A 20,509-nucleotide genomic window follows, 5' to 3' on the forward strand; every position below is an offset into this window, starting at 1 on the left:
AATGTGTTGCGGAACAACAACACTGACACATCTGCGACAGTATGATAATGATGCACTTTGTGTGCCCAGTCTGATCTTCTGTAGACATGTAGCCTATAGATGAGATATATTTTAATAAAATACAGTTGTACTTAGGGATGTCCATAATTAACCGTTAACCGACATTAAGCATTTTAAATTTTTAAAAATGAGCATCCCTAGTGTACTTACAGGATACATAGGCCCAGAAGCTGTCTCCATGCCGCGAGGCTTGTGACTGCCTGTCTATACAGAGGCGAAGTCCCTCACTTTCCAGTGGATCTTATTTTCTGAAAAAATATGAACGTTAGTCAATGGCGAAAGGACAAATATTCTTTTAATCCCATTTGAATTGCGCCATGAATCACACGTTTGTCAATTTAAAACATTATTTTACAAGTCAAGAAAGTTGCAGTTCGTTGTAGTATCATTTAGTTTTGTGTGAAACCGCTCAGTGAGCTACATCTCTCGTCTCGCACAATATACGTCACCAACGCACAGATGAAACGTTAGCTTACCTGATGTGTTGTGATGTGAAGAACGAGCAGACCTGTTGCTGGTGTGAGTACATCTGAGTGGGACGTCAGTTGAGTAGACGGTCCTTAATGTGGCTGAGGATACATTCGCGTACATGCTGCTAAAAGAATGCGACCATATACGGCTGAGTGATCAGATCTCAATGAGTCTAGAGTGCATTCGCATCTGCAATAATGCTGTGGTCAGACCAATAGCGAAATACATTTTCCCCGGGTGTTTGATCGCCGGTATCATTTTATCATCATTTGTTTTCATTCGCACTAGACGCCGGAGAGGAGAAGGAGCTTGTCTTCATAGATACCAACAACGTCTCTTTCCGCCATCAACCATTGACGAAATAACCACGGTTCATAACATCACCCGGCGGCGAGCTGTATTCACATACAGTGCCATTGCACCGACTGTATCTAGCAAGCCACACGTCTCTACAGCGGTATGAACCCAAAATAAACAGATTGTGCTGTGATTTAATTGCAATAAACGGATCAAACTGATGCCGGAATAACAACATAATGATGCAGATTAGTAAAAATTCTGCTGAATTCATGCTTTGTCAGGTCTGTCCGCGGGACGACAAGCAAACAACTTTTAAAATGATTGTTTTCTGAATGGAGTTCGGATCGATCAGTGCCAGGCTAAGCTAACTTTGTAGATACTCCATCAACGCTCAACATAACGTCATCTAGGCGTAAATACGGCAGCGACGTTGTTGTTTATACTATAGACAGTCTTTGTATAAACCAGAGTTTCAGCCGGTCTCTGTACAAATATGATGTACTATCGTAGATCTGGGTGACCACAGACGGCGACACAGCGTCACGCAAAGTTCTCACTCGAGTTTAAATATTTTAACTCCCGCAAATACTACGCACCGATCACGTCGCCCGGCGCTAATTCCCGTCTATTCGCCTCTTTGCATTGGCTTTGTATGTAGTCGCGCTGTGTGAAAAGTTCACTTCGCTCTTGGTGTGAACGCACCTTTAGAGATGTCCTCTTGTGATCCCATCACCCAGGGCACATGCTAATGTCAGATCTGAACAGGCCCAAAGACGGCAGCAAAAATGTTCCCAGAGACACATGACGCGACGAGTTGTATAAAACTGTCATTACAGTGATTTATTATAATGAACCATGAAAATAGCCAACCAGTGCAGTGTCTGTGAGTCTCTCCCCTCCACACAAACATACACTCACACACACAAATAATAAAAAAAAAGACAAGGTTGAAGAGTCCAGAGAGGGAAAAAAAAAATAAAAATAATGCTACAGTCACAGAAACATTCAGCTTTGCCAAGAAGAGCGTTCATATTTACAACCATATTTCAAAAAATGGGATGGGAGCGAATTGTACAAGCATAGAAAAGAAAAGAAGCGAATATTTACAACCTGTTCCTGGTGAAAGCTGGAGTAACCACCTATACATTAAATTACACTTTCTACAAATAACCATTGATATTCAAAAATAAACCGCTAACGTCCTACCTGTGGGCGACGCCACTCTGCCTACCTCAGAAGACTACAAGCACTCGTTACAAGAAATCACGCACGCACTTCCCGCCGTTAAGCAACCGTACTCTTTCACACAACACACATACGTACTCGCATTCACACAGCCTCCCGTGGTGGTGAGGCAGGCTCCCAGAAACGGGTCTTTTCTGAATCTGCAGCGGTGAACAGATATTTGTTGTTAGACAGAGGAATAAAAAAAATAATTGTGTTTTTTTCTCTATACAAAAAGCTTTCTCTTTGCTATAATGAGCCACTAGATTAAAACAAATAAATGGTGTAGAGAGCCGACGACAGACGAGAGAGAAGTAAAAGGAATAACTGACAGAGGAGGAGGGTATAGGCTGGAATGTCCATAGATAAACAAAGTGCGGGGCCTTACAACGGGAGTCCAAACAAGACACAGAACACAGAGAGCGTTCCTCTCCATCACAGGAAGGATATATAAAAACAAACGGAGGCCAGAGAGAGAGGGCTATGAGCACCGGGGGGATCGTCCATCTTCATTTTTACACAGTTTGTCTTGAAGATTATGTCACTGTCCTTTTTGTCTAAAATTTTCTGTCCTTGTTTTTTGTGTTTTTCTTAAAAAGTATCCTTTTATCCCACAATCAGCTGTTTTTCCACTGGCCATGTGTTCATAGAAAACGTATCTACAGCTTATGATACACGCCCCTCTCAGGCCGAGTCCTCAGGGGCTGCCGGCGGCCGAGAGGGCGGTCAGTGCCACCCTGTGCTCAGGTACCCCGAGCTGTGGAAGGGGGTCGAGGACGCTGGAGCGCCACGAGTCCCAGAAGGCATCTGGGAGGCGGCGGCCTGGGCTTGGCCTTGTTGAGTCTGTTGGGGAGGTGGAGGGGGAGGTGGAGGCAGTCCGGTCTGCTGAAGGGGCGGGGGGTACGTCGACGGGGGCACTGAAGGGTTGGCGGCGGCGCCTGGGTGCAGCAACGCCGGCTGAAAAGCCCCTAAGTTCTGAAAGTGGTGGGGCTGCGTCGAGGGGGCGGGGGGAGGTGGGGGAGGAGGTGGAGGAGGGGTGAGCGACAGCAGCGTGCCGCCCGTAGGAGGCGCCTGCTGCTGCTGCTGCTGGGGGGTCTGGACCTGTGGGGGAGGAGGTGGAGGAGGGGCGGTGCTCAGCATGAGCTGGTGCTGCTGGATGGGAGGAGGCTGCAGGTGCAGCAGGGTGGGGCCGGGCATCGGGTGTGGGGGTGGAGGAGGCGGCGGCGGTGGAGCTGCTGAGCTCTGATAGTGCACGCTGTGGGGAATAGTCTGCATCAGGGTCTGAGAACCAGGAGGGTAGGGGGGCGTGACGGCAGCTTTAAACCCAGGGAACTGTCCAGCAGGTGAGGGGCTCTGACTGGGAAAATAGGCCGTGGAGACCGGTGGTGCTGGTGGAGGAGGAGGAGGTGGTGGTGGTGGAGCACTCTGGGTGGTGTACTGGGAGAAAGGAGCCGGACCAGTCTGAGCCTGAGGCTGCGGCTGGTTCTGAGGCTGAGCGGAGAACAGCGCCCTCTGGCTGCGGTAGGGAGAGCCCTGAGGCTGAGGCTTGGGGGAGTGGAGGAGGGGGGGTCCAGGGTAGTGGACCGGAGAGGAGGGTAATGGGGTGGGGTGCAGCTTCGTGGGGGTCAGAGGAGCCGGTTTGGGCGCCGCAGGCTTGGTGGTCGGCTGGCTGGTCGGATTGGGCGTCCGAGGCTGACTGTCGGCGTCTTCCTCCTTCGCTGGCCGACTGGGAGGCTGGGGGAGAGGACCAGGAGAGCCGGGCTGGGAGGGAGGAGAGAGGAAAAGTCATTCAGTTGTTAAGCACAGATATATATACGTAGATGTCGCATTGGGTCTACGTATCTACACATATATAGCTGCGATGAATCAGATCTCCTTCATGTGTTGACTTACTGCGTGGGTCGGGGTCTTTTGAAGACTTGGAGATGGGCAATCTCTAAGTGCAGGTGTATCTCCACCTTCTGTCTCGCCATCTAAAAAGAGGAAATGTTGATGTAAACAATACTTTTTAAAGGGAATCACGTTTATTTGCCTGCCCGCTTCCAGTCTTCACGCTAAGCTAAACTGTTTCCTGGCTATGGCTTTACATTTAACATTTGAGAGTGGCATCTAACTCTTGCATACTTCCCAAGCTGTGAAACTCTTCCTTTAATACTGATGATCGAGAGTCGGTATTCTCACCCGTGTCTTTGTCTTTGCTGAGCAGCAGAGCTCTGTGGTAGCTGCGTTCTCGGGCCTGCTCTACAGACGTGGACGACGTCCTAAAAAACATGAGGATCATCACAATCTAATTCTAGTAGTAACACATGAAGTGGAACAGCACATACTAGATATGTTACGATACAGTAAATAAGCTGACATGAATGACAACTGGATAATAACAGAGTCCTTATAGGCGCCAGATTTGTCTTTACAGTTACTGTGAAATAAAAATTACATATACCGTGATAGAAGATCCCTAGCTGTTAGCTGCGAACCGTCATGTTGAGAGGCAGTAGAAACACTCATAATGCCGTGTTTAGCACCTTTAAAGTAGAAGTAGTTTTGATTGAACTCACCATTGTCCCTCTCCTCCTTCCTTCTCCCCTTTCTCTCCAGGCGCCTCGGCTTCCTCACTGGTCTGAGGCTCTTTGACAGCGGTGGTGGTGTTGGTGTTGCAGAGAGGAGTGGGAGCAGGGGGTAGAGGAGGTTCACTGGTGGTCTCCAGCGCTACAGGGAAGACGTCCACACTCAGAGGTGGCACGGTGGAAACGGGTGAGCTGCACTCTGTTTTGGAGCCGCTGCGACGAGCTTCACGCTGTCGTTTCCTGTATTCTAGCAGGGAAACCTGGGAAAAACCAGAACCTCAATGTCATTTATGAGCAAAGAGCAGGTGTTATGTTAGGCCAGCAGAGGGCAGCATTTAGCACTCTAGCTTTTGGATTTGGGAAAGAGTTGTTCATGTTTACTAATATTTTTTAGATTGTGTATGTATGAATTTTGAAAATGGGCGTAGTTCCCCTTTAACTTACATGCAGTATCTATGCTATTCTGATCAACTTAGTAAAATGTTACGAGCTCTGCTCACTCACCTTTTTCTTCTGTGGGGGGTTCTGCGACGACCCTCCTCCCTCACCAGAGCCGTCCCCGTTCAGCGAGCGCGAGAAGCCAAGTGCACCTCCCTCCTCAGAGCAGGGGTAGAAGAGCTGCTGCCCCGGGGCTTCACTGAAGGGGGCCTGAGCAACAACCAAAGACCCCGTTCCTGCTGCAGACCCTGCTGCAGCCCCAGCTGCAGCCTCAGGCCTGAAGGGAGAAACCAGAGGCTCCAGGGTGTGAGAGGGGGTGAGGTCCCTTAAGTTTGAGTTGACTGGAGAGAAGTTCAGGCCAGCTGGTCCAGTCGGGCCTCTCTCTGGGCTTTTTATCCAGCCGGGAAAAGAGGAAGCACACGTTTCTGCAGATGAGGAAGCCTCACTGCTGCCCTCTACAACCACCACGCCGTCTGCCCGGTCCTCTCCACTGTCCACAGACTCAGCAGCTGGAGGCTGAGGACTCTCAGGAACTGACACCTTGACTTCTGCTGGGAGTCCGTCTGAACTGGGAGCCCTGAGAGTGGGAGAGGAGACCAACGAAGGAGGACGATCGGCCTAGAAGAGGAGGGAGGAATCAACGTCAGGGGACAGTCTTAATAAAGGAAACGCATGTTAAACCTTGAAAATAGAGCAGCAAAAAAGCGTCCTTCACTCACCTCTTGCACACTGGGTTTCCGGCTGACCTCTGGGGAGCTTTCCACTGAAGATTCACTCTGTGAAACAAGAACAGACTTAGTCACTCCAGTCCAGTTCTTTTCCTCAAGTGAACAAATGTGCAGCCTCTCTGGGTTTTCCATTTGGACAGTCTTACCTCCTGAAGGGCGTTAAGTGTCTGTGTTGGGGTGCTGGGCGAGGCCTCTGTACTGGGCTCCTCTGTTCGGGGACGCGGTGGGGTCGCCAGTAAGACGGGGGTTGCTGGTGCCTCCGATTGGTCCACCCTGGTGGGCGTGGCACAAGGGGAGCCGTAGGGTGTCGAGCCCTCGGACATGCAGGCATCTAACGGACTCAACCGCCGCTTTTTCAAAGGTGTGGGCAACTCTGTAGGAAGAAATGTGATGTGTGATTTAGCTAAACATTCATCCAATATAGTGTTTTCCCTTCTACTTTAATGTAGTTAAGGGGAGACACTGCAGGTGAATAGGGTAAACATTGTAACAAATACATATCACCATGAAACATAACCAATTATTAGTTTTCTGAAATGTTTAAATATGCAAATTAGGCATTATCTTATTAAATATGTGCTAATTTTCATACATTTCCAGAACAGAAATCTGAACTTTGGATGAATCCAGGTTCAAAATGACTGTTTCATTTTGTTGACATATTAAAGTCAAAGGTTTTTACAGAGGGGATTTTGGATACCTCTTTTTATCACTCCATAAATCAGAAAATACTGTCAACAGCCATAAAAAAAAAACTATTTTTGCCATGTTTTTAGGACTTACGTGTTCTATAAATCAGGCTATGAATGATGTATGAACAAACGCCTCTGTAAAAATCCTTCAGATAATAGATAAATTGGGCTTGAGTTTGCCATGTTATATGATATGAGCATATTATGCTAAATGCAGTACCTGTGAGGGTTTCTGGACAATATTTGTCATTTTTTTGTGTTGTTAATTGATTTCCAGTAATAAATATAAACATACATTTGCATAAAGCAGCATAAGTGCCCACTCCCATATTGATAAGAGTATTAAATACTTGACAAATCTCCCTTTTAAAGTACATTTTGAACAGATAAAAAAGCTGGACCAACCTTCTACATCTATTAGAGTCTTAAATGTTGAATAAAAAAAAATTTTGTTTTCAACCTGGCATTTGTTTCATTTGGTCAGACCCGTTAATGCTGCACCAGACTGAGTGCTGGCTGCCTACCTGGTAGCAAGCAAGTGCCGTTGTAGGGTAGAGGGCTGTCAGAGTCTCCGTTAATGGAGGGGCTGAGAGGACCCTCGCTGGGCATGAGGAGGCTCGGTCGTCTGGCCGGGCTGGTGGAGCCCTCCTCCTCTAGAGCCTGCTTCAACCATCGCTGTAACAAAGAGTAGATTTTCAGTTAGATTGATACTGATAGCCTTGTATTTCTTGATAATAGTGAAATTTCCTTCATCATTGCAAGAAACTTTACAGGCGATCAAATTAGTTTAACTCACTAGAAAAAAAAAAAATCCATATGACTTTCCAAATCTGTCTGGATGTAATTTTTGAGTATAAAAAAGCCAGATGGGAATATTTCTAAAGCAGGAGTCTGTACCTTCTTGCAGGATCCTGTGGTTGGCGGCGTTTCAGGCAGTTCTCTGGAACGCCGTCTCCCAGTGGGGACTCCGGGAGTGGTGGGGCTGCGGTTTGCCAGGAATGGCGATGAGAAGCGGACGTAGTGTTTCGGCGTGCTGTAGACCTGTGGAGAGCAGGCCATGCCCGGTAGGGCGTTGAGCTGCGTGGCAAGTACTTCAGGGTCACTGCTTATTCTCAGCGGCCTCTCTGGCACCGGCTCTGGGGTTCGTACGCCACCGTGGTCCTGCTGCTTCTCTCCCACCCACTCACTCACAAAGTGCTGTTGGAAAGAGAAGATTTATCTAATTATTTAACAACCTGTAGGGTTTCCCTCATATTAAATGTGTTTGATATGATGTGCATATTTGCCAAAACAAATTAGATATTAAAATTTGAGATACTTTGTTTACAAGTAGCTCAATTTTAAGACCAAAATATGAATAAAACAGTCAAGTATAGGTGTCCAACAACCACACTATTGCTCAGTAACGGTGACATTGCTGTTGCCCATGCAGAAATAGTGCTGTGGCCGTACCTTTTTAGTTTTGAAGTTCTTGCTGCCGTTGCGGTTTCTGTCGGGTGCAGGTGAGCTGCTGTGCGGCGGGCTGTCCGAGTCCAGTGCTTCGGCGGGGAGGGCCTCCGGCTCTGGTGCCATGGGCATCTCTCCTTCTGGGGCTTCGTTGCTCAGAGGCTCCACAGACTCCGTCGGAGAGCCGGGGGCCAAGTCAGAACAAGTGCTGATGGTGCGAGCTCGCCGGCGCTGCTGGCCAATGTGCGTGCGGTTCCTTGAGAAACTTTTTCTGTTCCTCGAGCTTTTGACCTTGGCCGGCTTTAGTCCTGGCTCCTCTTTCACCTCCAGAAATGGCTGTGAGAAAGACAGAGTATTTATATCTGTTAAAATGATGCAAAGTTAAAGATGAGCCTACAAACAAGCCTCCCTGGGCCCACTAGTCACATGTTGTCCTTGATAGATCATGTGTTTTGTTGTTGATCTGACCAGTAATCGCTCATATACAGTGTTTTTTTTCCTCTAGAAAAACTAATAAAAGAAATTCTATGTGAAAATCCTTTGTTCTACCAGCCTTCACCAGTCTATTTAAGTACTCAAAAGAACACAAGTATTTTTGTGTCTCAGTGCTCTCACCTGCATGACAGCTGGAGAATCTGCCATCTCTGGCGTGGCTGGCGGCTCCTCCTTGATGTCACTGCGGCACCCGCCCTCCGTCTTGACGCTGCCGATTCTCTCCAGGGCCTGCTCTCTACGTTTCTCTCTCTTCTCCATGCGGGCGAAGGCTTGCAGGATGGCCTCCATCTTCCTCTCTTCCCGTGTCTGCAAAGAGATAGGCGTGGGGTTCGGAAGAGGGGTGATGAACGGGAAGAGGGAGCGGAGACTATTAGTCGATGGAGTACGACTCTCCCACATAACCCCAGAGGTAGCGAGACGACGGGTTAACGTGTGCTACACAGCAAAAGCCGATCTAGCTGTGCAAAGTGCAAGAGTGAAAGAAAGGCGTGATGGTGACCCCTCGCTTTCACAATAAGAGAAACAAAAAGGAGACAAGGTCAGGCAGGAGCAACAGGAATAAATGTTGAGGATGTAAATGGACTTGTATTTATGTGGCGCTTTTCTACCTTAACGCACAAAGAGCTTTACGGTTAAACACCGACAAACCAGGAGGTTGCACGTCTAATGTGTTCCTATATGCCACAAATAACCCCAGCTGTACCTCCACCAAAAAAACTCAAACAAAGAGATCCACCTGCAGTCAGAACACCACCTCTGAAAAGATTCATACCACGAAAAACATACTGAAACAACAGACATATTGCTGAGAGATCAGGCTGAAGACAGGTGTCTGTGAAGACGGGACAGTTAGTACGCTGGTAAGTCAGTCACCTCTGGGAGATTTGGGGGTGGGGAGGCTGGTAGATGGGTGGAGTAGGGTTGGCTATGAATGGGTCAAGTTTACCTCCTTGTGTTTCAGTCCCTTCCAGCTGGAAGCCGCCCCGACAGGGAGATGGGACTGCTCCGCTGGGTTGGCCTGAATGTTCGATAAAGAGACAGCCTAGTTTAGAAGAGACATGTCCCCCCTAAACAAGGCTTCACAAACACTGGACAGGGCTACACTAGAGACTCCCTCATCTTCTGCTGGTGCTAAATAGGCCTGGTTTAGGTGTTAGACAGGTTCGTTATATCTTACTATAGACAACACTGATAACTATGGGACTAATGACACCACAAAACTGCCAAATAACGTATTCCTGACGACATCTAGGTTAAGGATATTTTCTGAAATAAGCTGATGTTTTTAAATTTTTATGGATCACTCCTGCCACACCACTTCAGGGGTTTCTAACCTTATAACAACCTCTCCGTTATATCACAATACAAGCTTGTTAAGGCCTCTTTAAACTGGGCGGAAACTTGACTAATACGAAATACGGTAAAACTAAACCAACCAATCAGAAGAATACACTGGTCGGCACAACATTTTCTAAGTACCATTTTTTAAATACAGTTTAGGAAACAAAAACACACACGTGCACATGGGACTCTGCCAAAAAAACTATGGCCAAAAGGTTGTTTATTGTTTTGCTGCAAAAAAAAAAGTGCACCCCTCACACCAGGTTCAAAACCGTGAACCTGGGGCGTTCGTGTTCTCCCTGTGCCCGTGTGGATAGGTTAAGTGGTTAATCTCTATGTGTTGGCACTGTGATTGACTTCCTCTGACCCAATCAAGTCAGCTGGGATTGGCTACAAGGATAAGCAGGTAATGGATGGACCTAAAAACAACTTTATTGCCCCCAAGTGTAAAATTGTCTCACAGCCAGGTAGAACGCAGACTTGCAGACAACAAAACGCCACTAGTAAATCAACATTTAATCTATACTGTCAAACCAGTATACATTTGCAAACAATGGTTGTTTAAGTAGGCAAAATATCATGCCAACACACAACAATGTCATCTCCCCCGCGCCTTATCGCGCCATAGATTTACAACACCCACATGCATCTACTACGCGTCAGTTCGTGAATGCACTGATCCAGCAGCAGAGCTCTCTCCTGGGTCACATAGAAACCAGCCTATTGGATCTCCCAAAGTCAATACGGCCCTGGCAACAAGGCTCTACCCTCTGCAGCCCCTCCTCCTCCTCCTCCCTGCCGCTCTGCCTCCCACTATCTATCCCTCTCTGGCCGATTAGCACAACTGTATGTTGGCCAAAGATGAGTCAGCACTTTACACCTCGGGTCCACCGTGTGAAATGAAGCTGACTGCGGGGTAATTTCCACAGTGTCTGTGTAATGTGTGTGTGTGTGTGTGTTTGATGCCATCTCTCAGGGACATTAGGTTGTTTGGCAGGAAAGCGAGGGGTTGAACCGGTAATTGGCCATTTCAAACTTCTAACCGCAATGAAAGCGAGAGGAGAGCTACACTCATGATGCACACTGGGGGACAGTTTCAGCTCGCATGACGACACAACATACTGGTTTGCTCCCACTGACGGGAGATGGTGTTGTAAACATGTGACACTATTAAATCTCTAATATGCTGGAGGAAAAAAAAACAAGCAACAAATGAGGAAAATAAACTGCTTAATGACAGACAAGCACGAAGCCTCGGTACTGTGAAGCAGAAAAACAAATAGGGCTGAGCAAAACAGCAACAGGGGCATTGACAGAGCAGATAAGTGATGAAGAGGAGGGTGGTTTAATGGAAGGGAGGTAGAGGACAGCTGCTCCTATCCAAGCCAGACACATAGTTAGGTCCACACCCAGAGCAACAGGGGACAGAATTATTTTTTTATTTTGTCTCTTTCTGCTGGGTGGCTGCATGGCAAAACAAAAAAAGCTGTAGCCCCCTAGCTTGGCACACTTACCATCTTCCTCCTCCTCTCTGCAATCTGCTCCTCTGACTCCATCTCTACTTCATTGCTAACGGAGGTTTTGTCTTCTAGATCCTCATATAACTCAGGATCCTGTAAGAGGAGGGGAGAGGGGGGTATGGCGTTTTATCACGGCTGATCAGTCAGTCTGGCTACAGACTAGAGGGAGACAGGTGAGAGGGGAGGAGAGGGGAGGTGAGGGAGGAGGAGGAGGGGGAGTAACCTGAAATATATACGAGGGGAGTAGCTGCTTGTTTTTAGGGGTCAGTCTGTGCACCAAACACACATGCTCAGATCTTGTCTTTGGCTTAATGCTATGTTAACATCAAACACAAAGCAAATTTCGACTCGCAAGTTTGACCGCTGGGATCATTTGTGTTCATTCACGTCACTCGCGCCAGAGAGGAGGTTGAGTTTACCTCCATGTAGATACCAACAATGTTTCATCAACCATGGAAGAAATAACCACTGTTGTTGCTTTGTATATATTGTGGAAGTCTCAGATATGTCGGAAAACCAAACTACCGGTGTGTCTGGGTTCATAACATCACCCGGCGGTGCTCGGTTAATTTCACCAAACTGTATTCACTGTATCTAGCAAGCTACACGTCACTACTGCAGCATGAACACTAACTAAACACATTGTGCTGTGATTTAATTGCATTAAAAGGGATCAAAATGATGCCGAAATAACAACATAATGATGCCGATTTGTAAAAAGTCCGAATTCATGCTTTGTTTGGTCTGTCTGCAAGACGATTAGCAAAATAACTTTTAAAATGCTTGTTTTCCGAATAGAGTTTGGATCGATCAGTGCCAGGCTATGCAGCTGCTCCATCAACATTCAACATAACGTCATCTAGGCATAAATACGGCAGCGACGTTGTTGTTTATACCATAGACAGTCTGTTGTTTATACACATACATTTATACACAGAGTTTCGTTCAGTCACTGTACAGATATGACGTACTATCGTAGCTCTGGGTGACTACAGACAGGTACAAGATTTATTTCCTCCATTTCTGATTCAACAACGTCAGGACGAATCTCAACGCTGATAGGCTTCCGTGACACAGCGTCGCACCAATTTCTCACTTGACTTGAAATATTTCAACTCCTTTGTATGTAATCTTGTCGTGCGAAAAGTTTGCTTCGTGTTTGGTGTGAATGCCCCATTACGCTGTTGTTCATAAATGACGATTAATGAATACTAACTGTTTCCCTCTTACAGAATGAACCATTTAGCAGCTGACATACTCTGCCCTGCCTTCTGTGGGAGCATATGGTTGTAATGGAGATGACTTTTAGACATTTTATCTCCTCTGTTGGAAGATCTCATCTCACCTTTCTTCCTTACGGCTGTGACACCACTCTGCAAAATGCTTTTACGTTTCGTCTTAAACTATGTGATACTCTGGACCAATGTCTAAATGATCAAGCACCACATTTTCAAATACACTAACAACATTTCTATGATCTCAAACTGCTGAATGTACCCAATTTGTAACAATTTGGCTCGGTCACGGCGAGTGAAAATTGCTTTTCTGGAACAGACGCAGATGCTGTTAACACATCCGAGAGAAAACGCTACTCTTCTGAGTGTGTTGCACAAAAGGGTAATACACTGCAACACATCGCTGCCAGATACAAAAGTGTCTTGTGCAATGAAAGTAAATCTGAACTATGTCGTCAAATTATTAGTTATGGGGGTCAGAGGTGAATGCATAAAGGGATGATGGGAAAAAAGAGGGAACTAAAGAGGATGTAGAGTGACTAACAATGGAAAACACATGCACAAAACATTTAACTAAATACATGCATGGACCTCAAGGGTGAATGTATATTAACAAAAATACACTATAGTAGACTAAACATGTAACATGTGAGCAGTAAAGTGTTAAAGAAAGGTGAGATTGGGTGCATTTAGTTCAGAAAAGTGTAATCTTGCCTGGTTGTTGGAGATGGAGAGGCGGAGAGGAGACAGTTTCCTCTGTTTGCCGTCACCGACGCTCTTGCTCTTCCCGTCGCAGTCCAGACCCATGTTCTGGTTCTGGCCCAGGTCGTCCCGGACCGTCTCCTTGTCCTTGCGACTCCCTCGGCGCCGGCCTCCGGAGCCCATGTTCTCCGTGGGTTCTAGGTTGTGCTTGAGCACCGGGCACTCCTGGTTCCCCTTCACACAGGCACAGTCCACCTTGTATTTACTACAAATATTAAAAAGAGGAAGAAGTTAGAAGGCAAAAAGATCGTGGTTCTGAATGCTACATGTCAAGTTTACTCCTTGAAACTCACCAGCTGCCATAGTCATAATCAAAACCAATGGTGATCTCTGTGCCTTTGGCGATAGGCCTCAACGAGTAGATGTATAAATGCAGCATGCCGTCCTCAATGACGTGCCGCACCTGAGGGAGGTTAGGCAAAACATTATTTTAGACTAATTACTGATAAATACGGAGAGTAATGCAATATTATAACTGTGCATAAAGGCTGATTTAATTAAAATAGGCAAGATTCATCTTGGCTGTGTCTGAAATCGCATACTATACACTACACACTCAATATGTGTACCATCGTTCAACATACTTTTGTGAATTTTTTGGGGATGTTTACTTACTTCAGAATTCGGGGTGCAGGAGCGACGGATGAAGCGTGCCTCGTTGCCGAAGCTGCGAGCGTCCACGCACATCTCCAGTCCATCAAATTTAGAATAAAATAACACAAAGGGGTATGGCCTAAAGACGGAAACAAGTGAGGTCAATGCATGTGTTAATAATTCACATAAAAACATCACACTGTAATGAACTTCAAGGCAAAGTTATCCATCCCCAGAGCCCTTAAAATATTGGTTAACTTGATTGACCTGCATAAAAAAAAGCAGTATTTTATGTTCTTAAGGACTCCAAGGAGAAATCCTTTAGATAAGTCACTAGCATCACTGACCTCTTGAAGAAGTATCCGTTGGCCTCAAACTGCTGTCGAAGCATGAACTTTCCCCGGTACTCAATGATGAGGGAGTCTGGGGCCAAGTCTCGCACCGCCTTCAGGATCTTCTTGTTCTTCTGAACTTGACTCTGGAAGAGAGAGACGTTCAGACATTAGTACAGATCAGAGACGTGCTAAAACAATGCAGTTTTTTGAATGCAGTATAAATGTGTTATTTTCTCCTATTCTAAAATAGTGTATCTGAATATTTCTACATACTGGGGTTCCTAAACAGTCTTGGAATTACATAAATTGGGTATCACTGTAAAGCTGAGACTCTTGTGGATCCAATGAGCCCAACTGTATTCATGTCTGATGATGTTAGTCCCCATAGTAGACATTTCATTTTAGTGAACTTGACCTCACTGTATAAAATGACCTGGGGTGACCCCTAGGATAATCACAGCCTCATGAAACTTTACAGCCACAAATTACGGAACTAGAGCATTCAGAGGATGGATGGCTTTCCTAATTGGACTGACAATAAGGGGGTTTCTGAGCAGTTTATACAACAGAAGTGCTCGCCATCCGATCGGCAAAAAATGCAATTCTTGCTGAAATCTCCAAATGCCAAAAGTTTTTGATACCAAATCACAACATGGTTTTTTTCTTTGGTGTTCCTCGAGGTCTTGGTGTCTTAATGTGGTATTTTGGAAGGATTATTGATCATTTTTATCAATTCTCGAGTGGTAAAAAAAATGGTTAAATTTAGCACCAAATCTGTGTAACAAATGGTATCAACCCAAAAAGTGCTGCAACAACTTATGAGACATAAGTGAGCTTGAGAATGGCCATCATATACTTCTATCATAATGTTCTAATCCATTATACACTTTCAAAATTTATTTTAATGAATTAATTTATTAATTTTTGTATTTCTGATTTGTGACTAGAACAACTTGACACACAGTGCTGAGCTGTATCTCAAATTAATCTTCAGGTTCCCAGCTTTCAGATGATGTACACCACTTCTATGTGACATCTACTGTTGACTATTTATCTCCCTCTAAAGACCCCCTGTACCCCCCTAAAAAAGAGGAAAATGGTTTATGAAAAAGAGGGGTGGAGTGGAAAAGGTACACAAAAAAAAAGCTAGTGTGGTAGACTTGCAAGTATAGGAAATGTCAAGGTATGGATGTTCTGCTCACAAGAGGTTTTAAAGATGGGTGAGTTTGGACATCTGACTGTAAACAGGGTTCTACCTCCACAGGCGGTTTGAAAGAGGCAGGGTGCGTGTTGTACGCCAGGCTCTTGCCGTCGCCTTGCTCTTTGACACGCAACAGGACCTGGACGTCCTCGCTGTACTGATTGCTGCTCGCCTCCTCGTAGCGCTCCATCCACGTCTTGATCTTGTTCTCCCACAGAGACGGGTGCTCCGTTGGCTCCTGCTCTGGAGCTGCACCCTGAGGAAAGACAAACAGTACAGTTGTTGGTACATGTGGTTCAAGTTTTAACAGAAGACAACTACAGGAATCTGAACGCCGTGGCTGAGTGTTGTGTTCAGTGAGTTTACCTTTACTCTGGAAGATTTTCTGGACCCCTCTCTGAAGGCCTGCCAGAGAAGTAATGACACTTTAATGTTAAGATCAAGCATATAATACATAACGTGCTTTGACTGGGTTCATTAGAAAGTAGTCAAATCTGACCTTCTTAGCTCGGGCCGAGGATGCTGGAGACTCCCTATCACCACTCTTTTTACGTTTTTTGTCAGTCGGTTTATTGCCAAGGCGCCCAGTGGTGAGGGTGATGGTGGTAGGCGTGTGTTGGAAGGTGGAGTAGAGCTCTAGCGGCACCTCGTCTCCACTCTCTGTAGCACTGGTGTCCCCATCTGAATAAGCAAACAAACACACATTATGAGGGAGCTGCAGGGGATAAAAAGAGCTTATCCACATTACAATAACTGAAGATGTTACAGCACAGATTAGAAAAAGGATTTTGCTTCTCGTCCAGCAGGTGTCAGTGTGTCCCTGGCTCAGGCTGAGTGAAACTGGTCTGACCTGCAGGGGGAGGAGGCTGCATCCTGACAGCCTCCAAACTGCTGGGTTCACTAACAATCTGGCCATTTACTGCAGCAGTAAAAGCAGAACTGAAAGAGCTATGAACTCTCTTAGAAAACTTACAACACCTCATGACTTGCAGCGGGGGATGCAGCTCTCCAAATAACAACCTACTACTGTATTTTATCCAACTTTGTGTCAATATATTGTAACTTTGTTTATCTTTAAAGTAGGGGTGGGCGATATGACCTAAAATGTATATCAAAGGATTTCTTTTGTTTTTTGCGGCGACGGTATTATATCACCGTATTACAAAATTAAAAAGGGATATTCCACTCAAAACATGATTGTACCTCTTTTCTTCTATTGGCAATGTAAGGGGACATGTCTTTAGAAAGAAAAATATATATATTTTTAAAACAGATGTGTTTATTGGCTCCAAATAAAATGAGTTATAGGCCTACATTCGTTTTGGGAGGAGTAGCCTGCCTGCCTCCCATAATGTGAATGTAATTTGATTCATTCAGAGTTAATAGTAACAGCCATGCTGTTGTTTTCAGTTGTGAGTGAACGGTGGCCAATTTTCGAGCAACCTGGATCTCAGCAATAAAGAACATTTGGAAAAAATGTTGTTTTTTCACATATTCAGCCAACTGTTGTTTTATAATTTCAAAGTTTTTAACCTCTTTTCACCACAGCCAAACTGGGAATTACATTACATTTAAAAGAATTTACATCTTTGAAGAAACCGAAGGTTGACTTGATAACCTTTTACATCTTAACCCACATGAAGAAAGAGTTTGAAAATATGCAGCGTAGATGCTGTTGGACCGGTACTGTACAGAAGACACATGGACCGTGAGCAGCGCGGCTCGGCTGTGGGTGGCTCATCTACAGATCTGCCGTGTGTCGCCTATTTTTTTCTGCGTGATGCGCGCAAAAATAGACAGTGAAAATGATCTGTTGAGGGCTGCAGTAGCAGCTCCGTAGCAGCAATGCTGTCTGTGTGGACGCCACACACGTACGAGCCAAAACAGAACGCCGGTAGCCTGTACGTAACCATAGACAACCTGTGTGGGTGTGACGTAGTTTATCAGGTGTTGTACTACTCTTGTTTGTGTGTGTGTGTGTACTAAAACCACAACGTCTGTGTGTTTATCACTGTAATGACGATATTGCAAAATCCATTTATCACTGTAATGACGATATTGCAAAATCCATGTCGTCACCAAACTTGACACCGGTGATGAAACCGGTACACCGCCCACCCCTACTTCAAAAGGTAAATTAAAACATGAAGGTGAAGACTCAGACCTGTATATCCATCGGTGTAGCCTTGCTTACCAGACAAGCATTCTCGTTTCCTGGTCTGCAGCAGGATGGCCCTCTCTCTATCCAGGTGTCGAGGTTGGCAGCGTTCACACAAGTAGGTCTCAGGAATGTTCTGCCTGTCGATGCCCATGCAGTCTATATGCTGCCAGGCACTAAAAAAAAAGCAGAAAAAGATTGTTAATAAGCTTTTAAATCATTGTATGAAGTTGCTCAAAACAACTTTGAGCCACAGGAGGAAGATGCGCTTGAGTCATCAACTAATTAAGATCATGAAACAGATCCAGTAAACAATGACGTGTCAACTCTCACCTGCACTTATCACAGCAGATCATGTAACCGTCATCGTGGGTGAAGCCACAGATGCAGCGGGTGATGTCAGCCCCGTAGCTGCCATCCTCTGAGGTGCTGAGCGTGGTGCCCCGGGATGCTTCGTCCTGGCCCCCTGGAACAAACAACCCCCCCTCTCCTTGTCGGATCAACATGGAGGGGGGAGGGGAGGCCGGTGGAGTGGGTGGGGGCCGCGCCCCATAGTTATGGTCCTGATGGAGGGAGGAAGAAGGTAAATGACAGTTTAGTACAGTGATAATTCACACAGCAAAATCACCAAAATGTGTAGTATGGGCCATTTTGCGAGGGTAAGGACTGGGGCTGCGACTAACAATTATTTTCATTGTCGATTTATCTGACGATTCTTTCCTCGATTGATCGATAAGTTGTTTGGTCCAGAAAATGGTGAAAAATGTCGATCAGTGTTTCTCAAAGCCCAAGAAGACGTCCTTAAACGTCTTGTTTTGTCCACAATTCACAGATATTCAGTCTACTGTCATAAAGGAGTAAAGAAACCAGAAAATATTCACATTTAAGAAGCTGGAATCAGAGAATTTTGACTTTTTTTTCCTTTAAAAAATTACTCAGACCAATAGATTGATTATCAAAATACTTGCAAATTAATTTAATAGTTGACGACTAATTGATTAATCTTTGCAGCTGAATAAAATTTGAAACCTGAAGAGGTGTTACTGATTCCCAGGTGCATTGGAAAGGCAAACTACTGATTATTTTCATTATCAATTAACCAATTATTTTTCGATTAATCATTAATCAAACAGAAATCAATCAGAAAAATGTAAAAAATAAAATAAAATAAAAATACTCATCATAATTTCCTAAAGCCCAAGTTGATGTCATCAAATGTCTTATTTTGTCCGAACGGTTCAAAAACCAAAAATATTGAATTTACTATAATGTAAGACAAGAAAGGCTTTTTTTTTTGTTGTTGTTTCTCTTCTTTCTTTTCTTTTACTACCGTTTATGCTTGCTTGTGAGTTTTGTGTATATGGATAGTTTTGTGTTAAGTTTTCTCTGTTTGATCGTTTGTTGTTTTTGATGAGTAATAATGTCCTTTTTTAAATTTTTATAAATAGAAGAAGACTCTGAATAAGCCTTACAGACTTCTTTCCTCACTTGCACTAAAAATACTGTTTTCTCTTATTGCAGGTATTTTATATCCAAACAATTGTGCAAATAAACAAAACTAAAATTCTCACATTTGAGAAGCTGGGACCATGAAATGTTTGGCATGTTTCCTTTAAGAATTACGTCGGCCTAAAACTCAAATCAATGATTAACAGAGAGGGAGGTCTCACGGTGTGTAGGTTACGTGTAATAGGGAAGAACAGTGTATGTACTCACAGCGTAAGGCAGGCCAATGTAACTGTGGGAATGGTGAGAGCTGCTGCTGTAGATCTGGTGTGGGTAGCTGGACTTCTCCACCACCACAGGGCTGGCCTCCACCGATTCTGGTCTGCTGAGCAGCAACACAAACAAAGAGAGCACATTACTGTACTGCACTGAAACACTCAGATAACGAGGTTACACAGACTGATTGTTTCCCTCAGACACTGTGAGGAAGTGTGTGTGCGTCAGTGTGCTGAGAAGGGAAGCACGGTAGATACTAATGCTGCTGCTGCTGCTGACACACAAGTAGAGAGGTAACAATATGGATGCATGTTGTTATAATATAGACAGTAACACTGGCAGGGAGCCTGGAGCAGTAGGTCACTGCACGCACACACCCACTGGTGGAAAGCACATTTACTTATGTACGAGTATTTCCATTTTATGCTATTTTTATTTTATTTTATTTATTTATTTAGGTTCTGGCAAAAATTACATCCAGTTCTGAATATGTACAGAACCATTTTTTTTCATGGTTTTTGAACAACCTTAACAATACACAACACAAAAACAGCAGGATTTATGCTGTTACACTTCTACTGAACTCCATTACTTTTCACATCATTACATTTATCTGACAGCTGTTTCTACCCCAGAGCTATATGTGAACTGAACACTCACACTGACTGTTTACATACGTTTTTACATTTCAACTAGAACCCTTTGTATGTATATATATGTATAGAACTACAGATGTTTACTTTCAAACTGCTCCTTAGTTTTAATCCTTTGTACATATTTATTCCCGTATTTATTTATTACTTGTATATAGAGCCAATACAACACAGCAACGTGCAATATCGTACTGTTTTTGTAGATCACGCAAATACATATTTTCTTTTCAAAATACGTATATTTTTACTTTTGTTGTACTCTGTGCAAGACAATAAAGGAATTTTTACTAGATACAAGATTTTACACAAATAAACACATACCGCATTTCCCCCCTGAACTACTCAGATGGTTTCAAGTAAATAACCTAAAGAGGTCAAATTATCTTTCACCAAATAGGCAAAGAGAGAAAAAAAAATAATACAAATTTGTGTAGCAAAACTCTCTTTTTGTCATATACTACTATATATCTGTTACGTGGACCATTTTCCTGCAGAATGAGTACTTTTGCGTTTGATACTTTAAGCATATCTTGCTGATAATACTTTTACTTAAGTAGGATTTTGAAC

At 44.6% G+C, this 20,509-nt stretch overlaps 1 protein-coding gene across 12 annotated transcripts in view; it reads right to left on the reverse strand.

The window, feature by feature from the left end:
* Nucleotides 1-1,644: 1,644 nt before the first annotated feature.
* The window catches only part of kmt2e (lysine (K)-specific methyltransferase 2E), a 40,189-nt gene continuing 21,324 nt past the window's right edge, over nucleotides 1,645-20,509 (reverse strand). For 2 of the 12 annotated variants that reach the window (XM_037760092.1, XM_037760093.1), the window contains exons 3-25: nucleotides 19,284-19,398; nucleotides 17,901-18,130; nucleotides 17,574-17,743; nucleotides 15,909-16,090; nucleotides 15,776-15,814; nucleotides 15,411-15,665; nucleotides 14,221-14,351; nucleotides 13,895-14,012; nucleotides 13,573-13,682; nucleotides 13,232-13,484; nucleotides 11,277-11,375; nucleotides 9,368-9,439; nucleotides 8,542-8,727; nucleotides 7,933-8,262; nucleotides 7,378-7,677; nucleotides 7,005-7,155; nucleotides 5,935-6,161; nucleotides 5,780-5,836; nucleotides 5,127-5,678; nucleotides 4,614-4,882; nucleotides 4,237-4,316; nucleotides 3,949-4,028; nucleotides 1,645-3,816 (exon numbers count right to left, since the gene is read on the reverse strand). In XM_037760092.1, the coding sequence (XP_037616020.1) occupies nucleotides 2,782-3,816; nucleotides 3,949-4,028; nucleotides 4,237-4,316; nucleotides 4,614-4,882; nucleotides 5,127-5,678; nucleotides 5,780-5,836; nucleotides 5,935-6,161; nucleotides 7,005-7,155; nucleotides 7,378-7,677; nucleotides 7,933-8,262; nucleotides 8,542-8,727; nucleotides 9,368-9,439; nucleotides 11,277-11,375; nucleotides 13,232-13,484; nucleotides 13,573-13,682; nucleotides 13,895-14,012; nucleotides 14,221-14,351; nucleotides 15,411-15,665; nucleotides 15,776-15,814; nucleotides 15,909-16,090; nucleotides 17,574-17,743; nucleotides 17,901-18,130; nucleotides 19,284-19,398 (5,041 nt within the window). In that variant the 3' untranslated portion in view covers nucleotides 1,645-2,781. The remainder of the gene's footprint in view (nucleotides 3,817-3,948; nucleotides 4,029-4,236; nucleotides 4,317-4,613; nucleotides 4,883-5,126; nucleotides 5,679-5,779; nucleotides 5,837-5,934; nucleotides 6,162-7,004; nucleotides 7,156-7,377; nucleotides 7,678-7,932; nucleotides 8,263-8,541; nucleotides 8,728-9,367; nucleotides 9,440-11,276; nucleotides 11,376-13,231; nucleotides 13,485-13,572; nucleotides 13,683-13,894; nucleotides 14,013-14,220; nucleotides 14,352-15,410; nucleotides 15,666-15,775; nucleotides 15,815-15,908; nucleotides 16,091-17,573; nucleotides 17,744-17,900; nucleotides 18,131-19,283; nucleotides 19,399-20,509) is intronic. The other 10 variants (XM_037760100.1, XM_037760096.1, XM_037760094.1 and 7 more) reach the window with 10 other exon arrangements.

The sequence above is a fragment of the Sebastes umbrosus genome, chromosome 23 (genome assembly GCF_015220745.1).
Source record: "Sebastes umbrosus isolate fSebUmb1 chromosome 23, fSebUmb1.pri, whole genome shotgun sequence".
NCBI classification, from domain to species: domain Eukaryota; kingdom Metazoa; phylum Chordata; class Actinopteri; order Perciformes; family Sebastidae; genus Sebastes; species Sebastes umbrosus.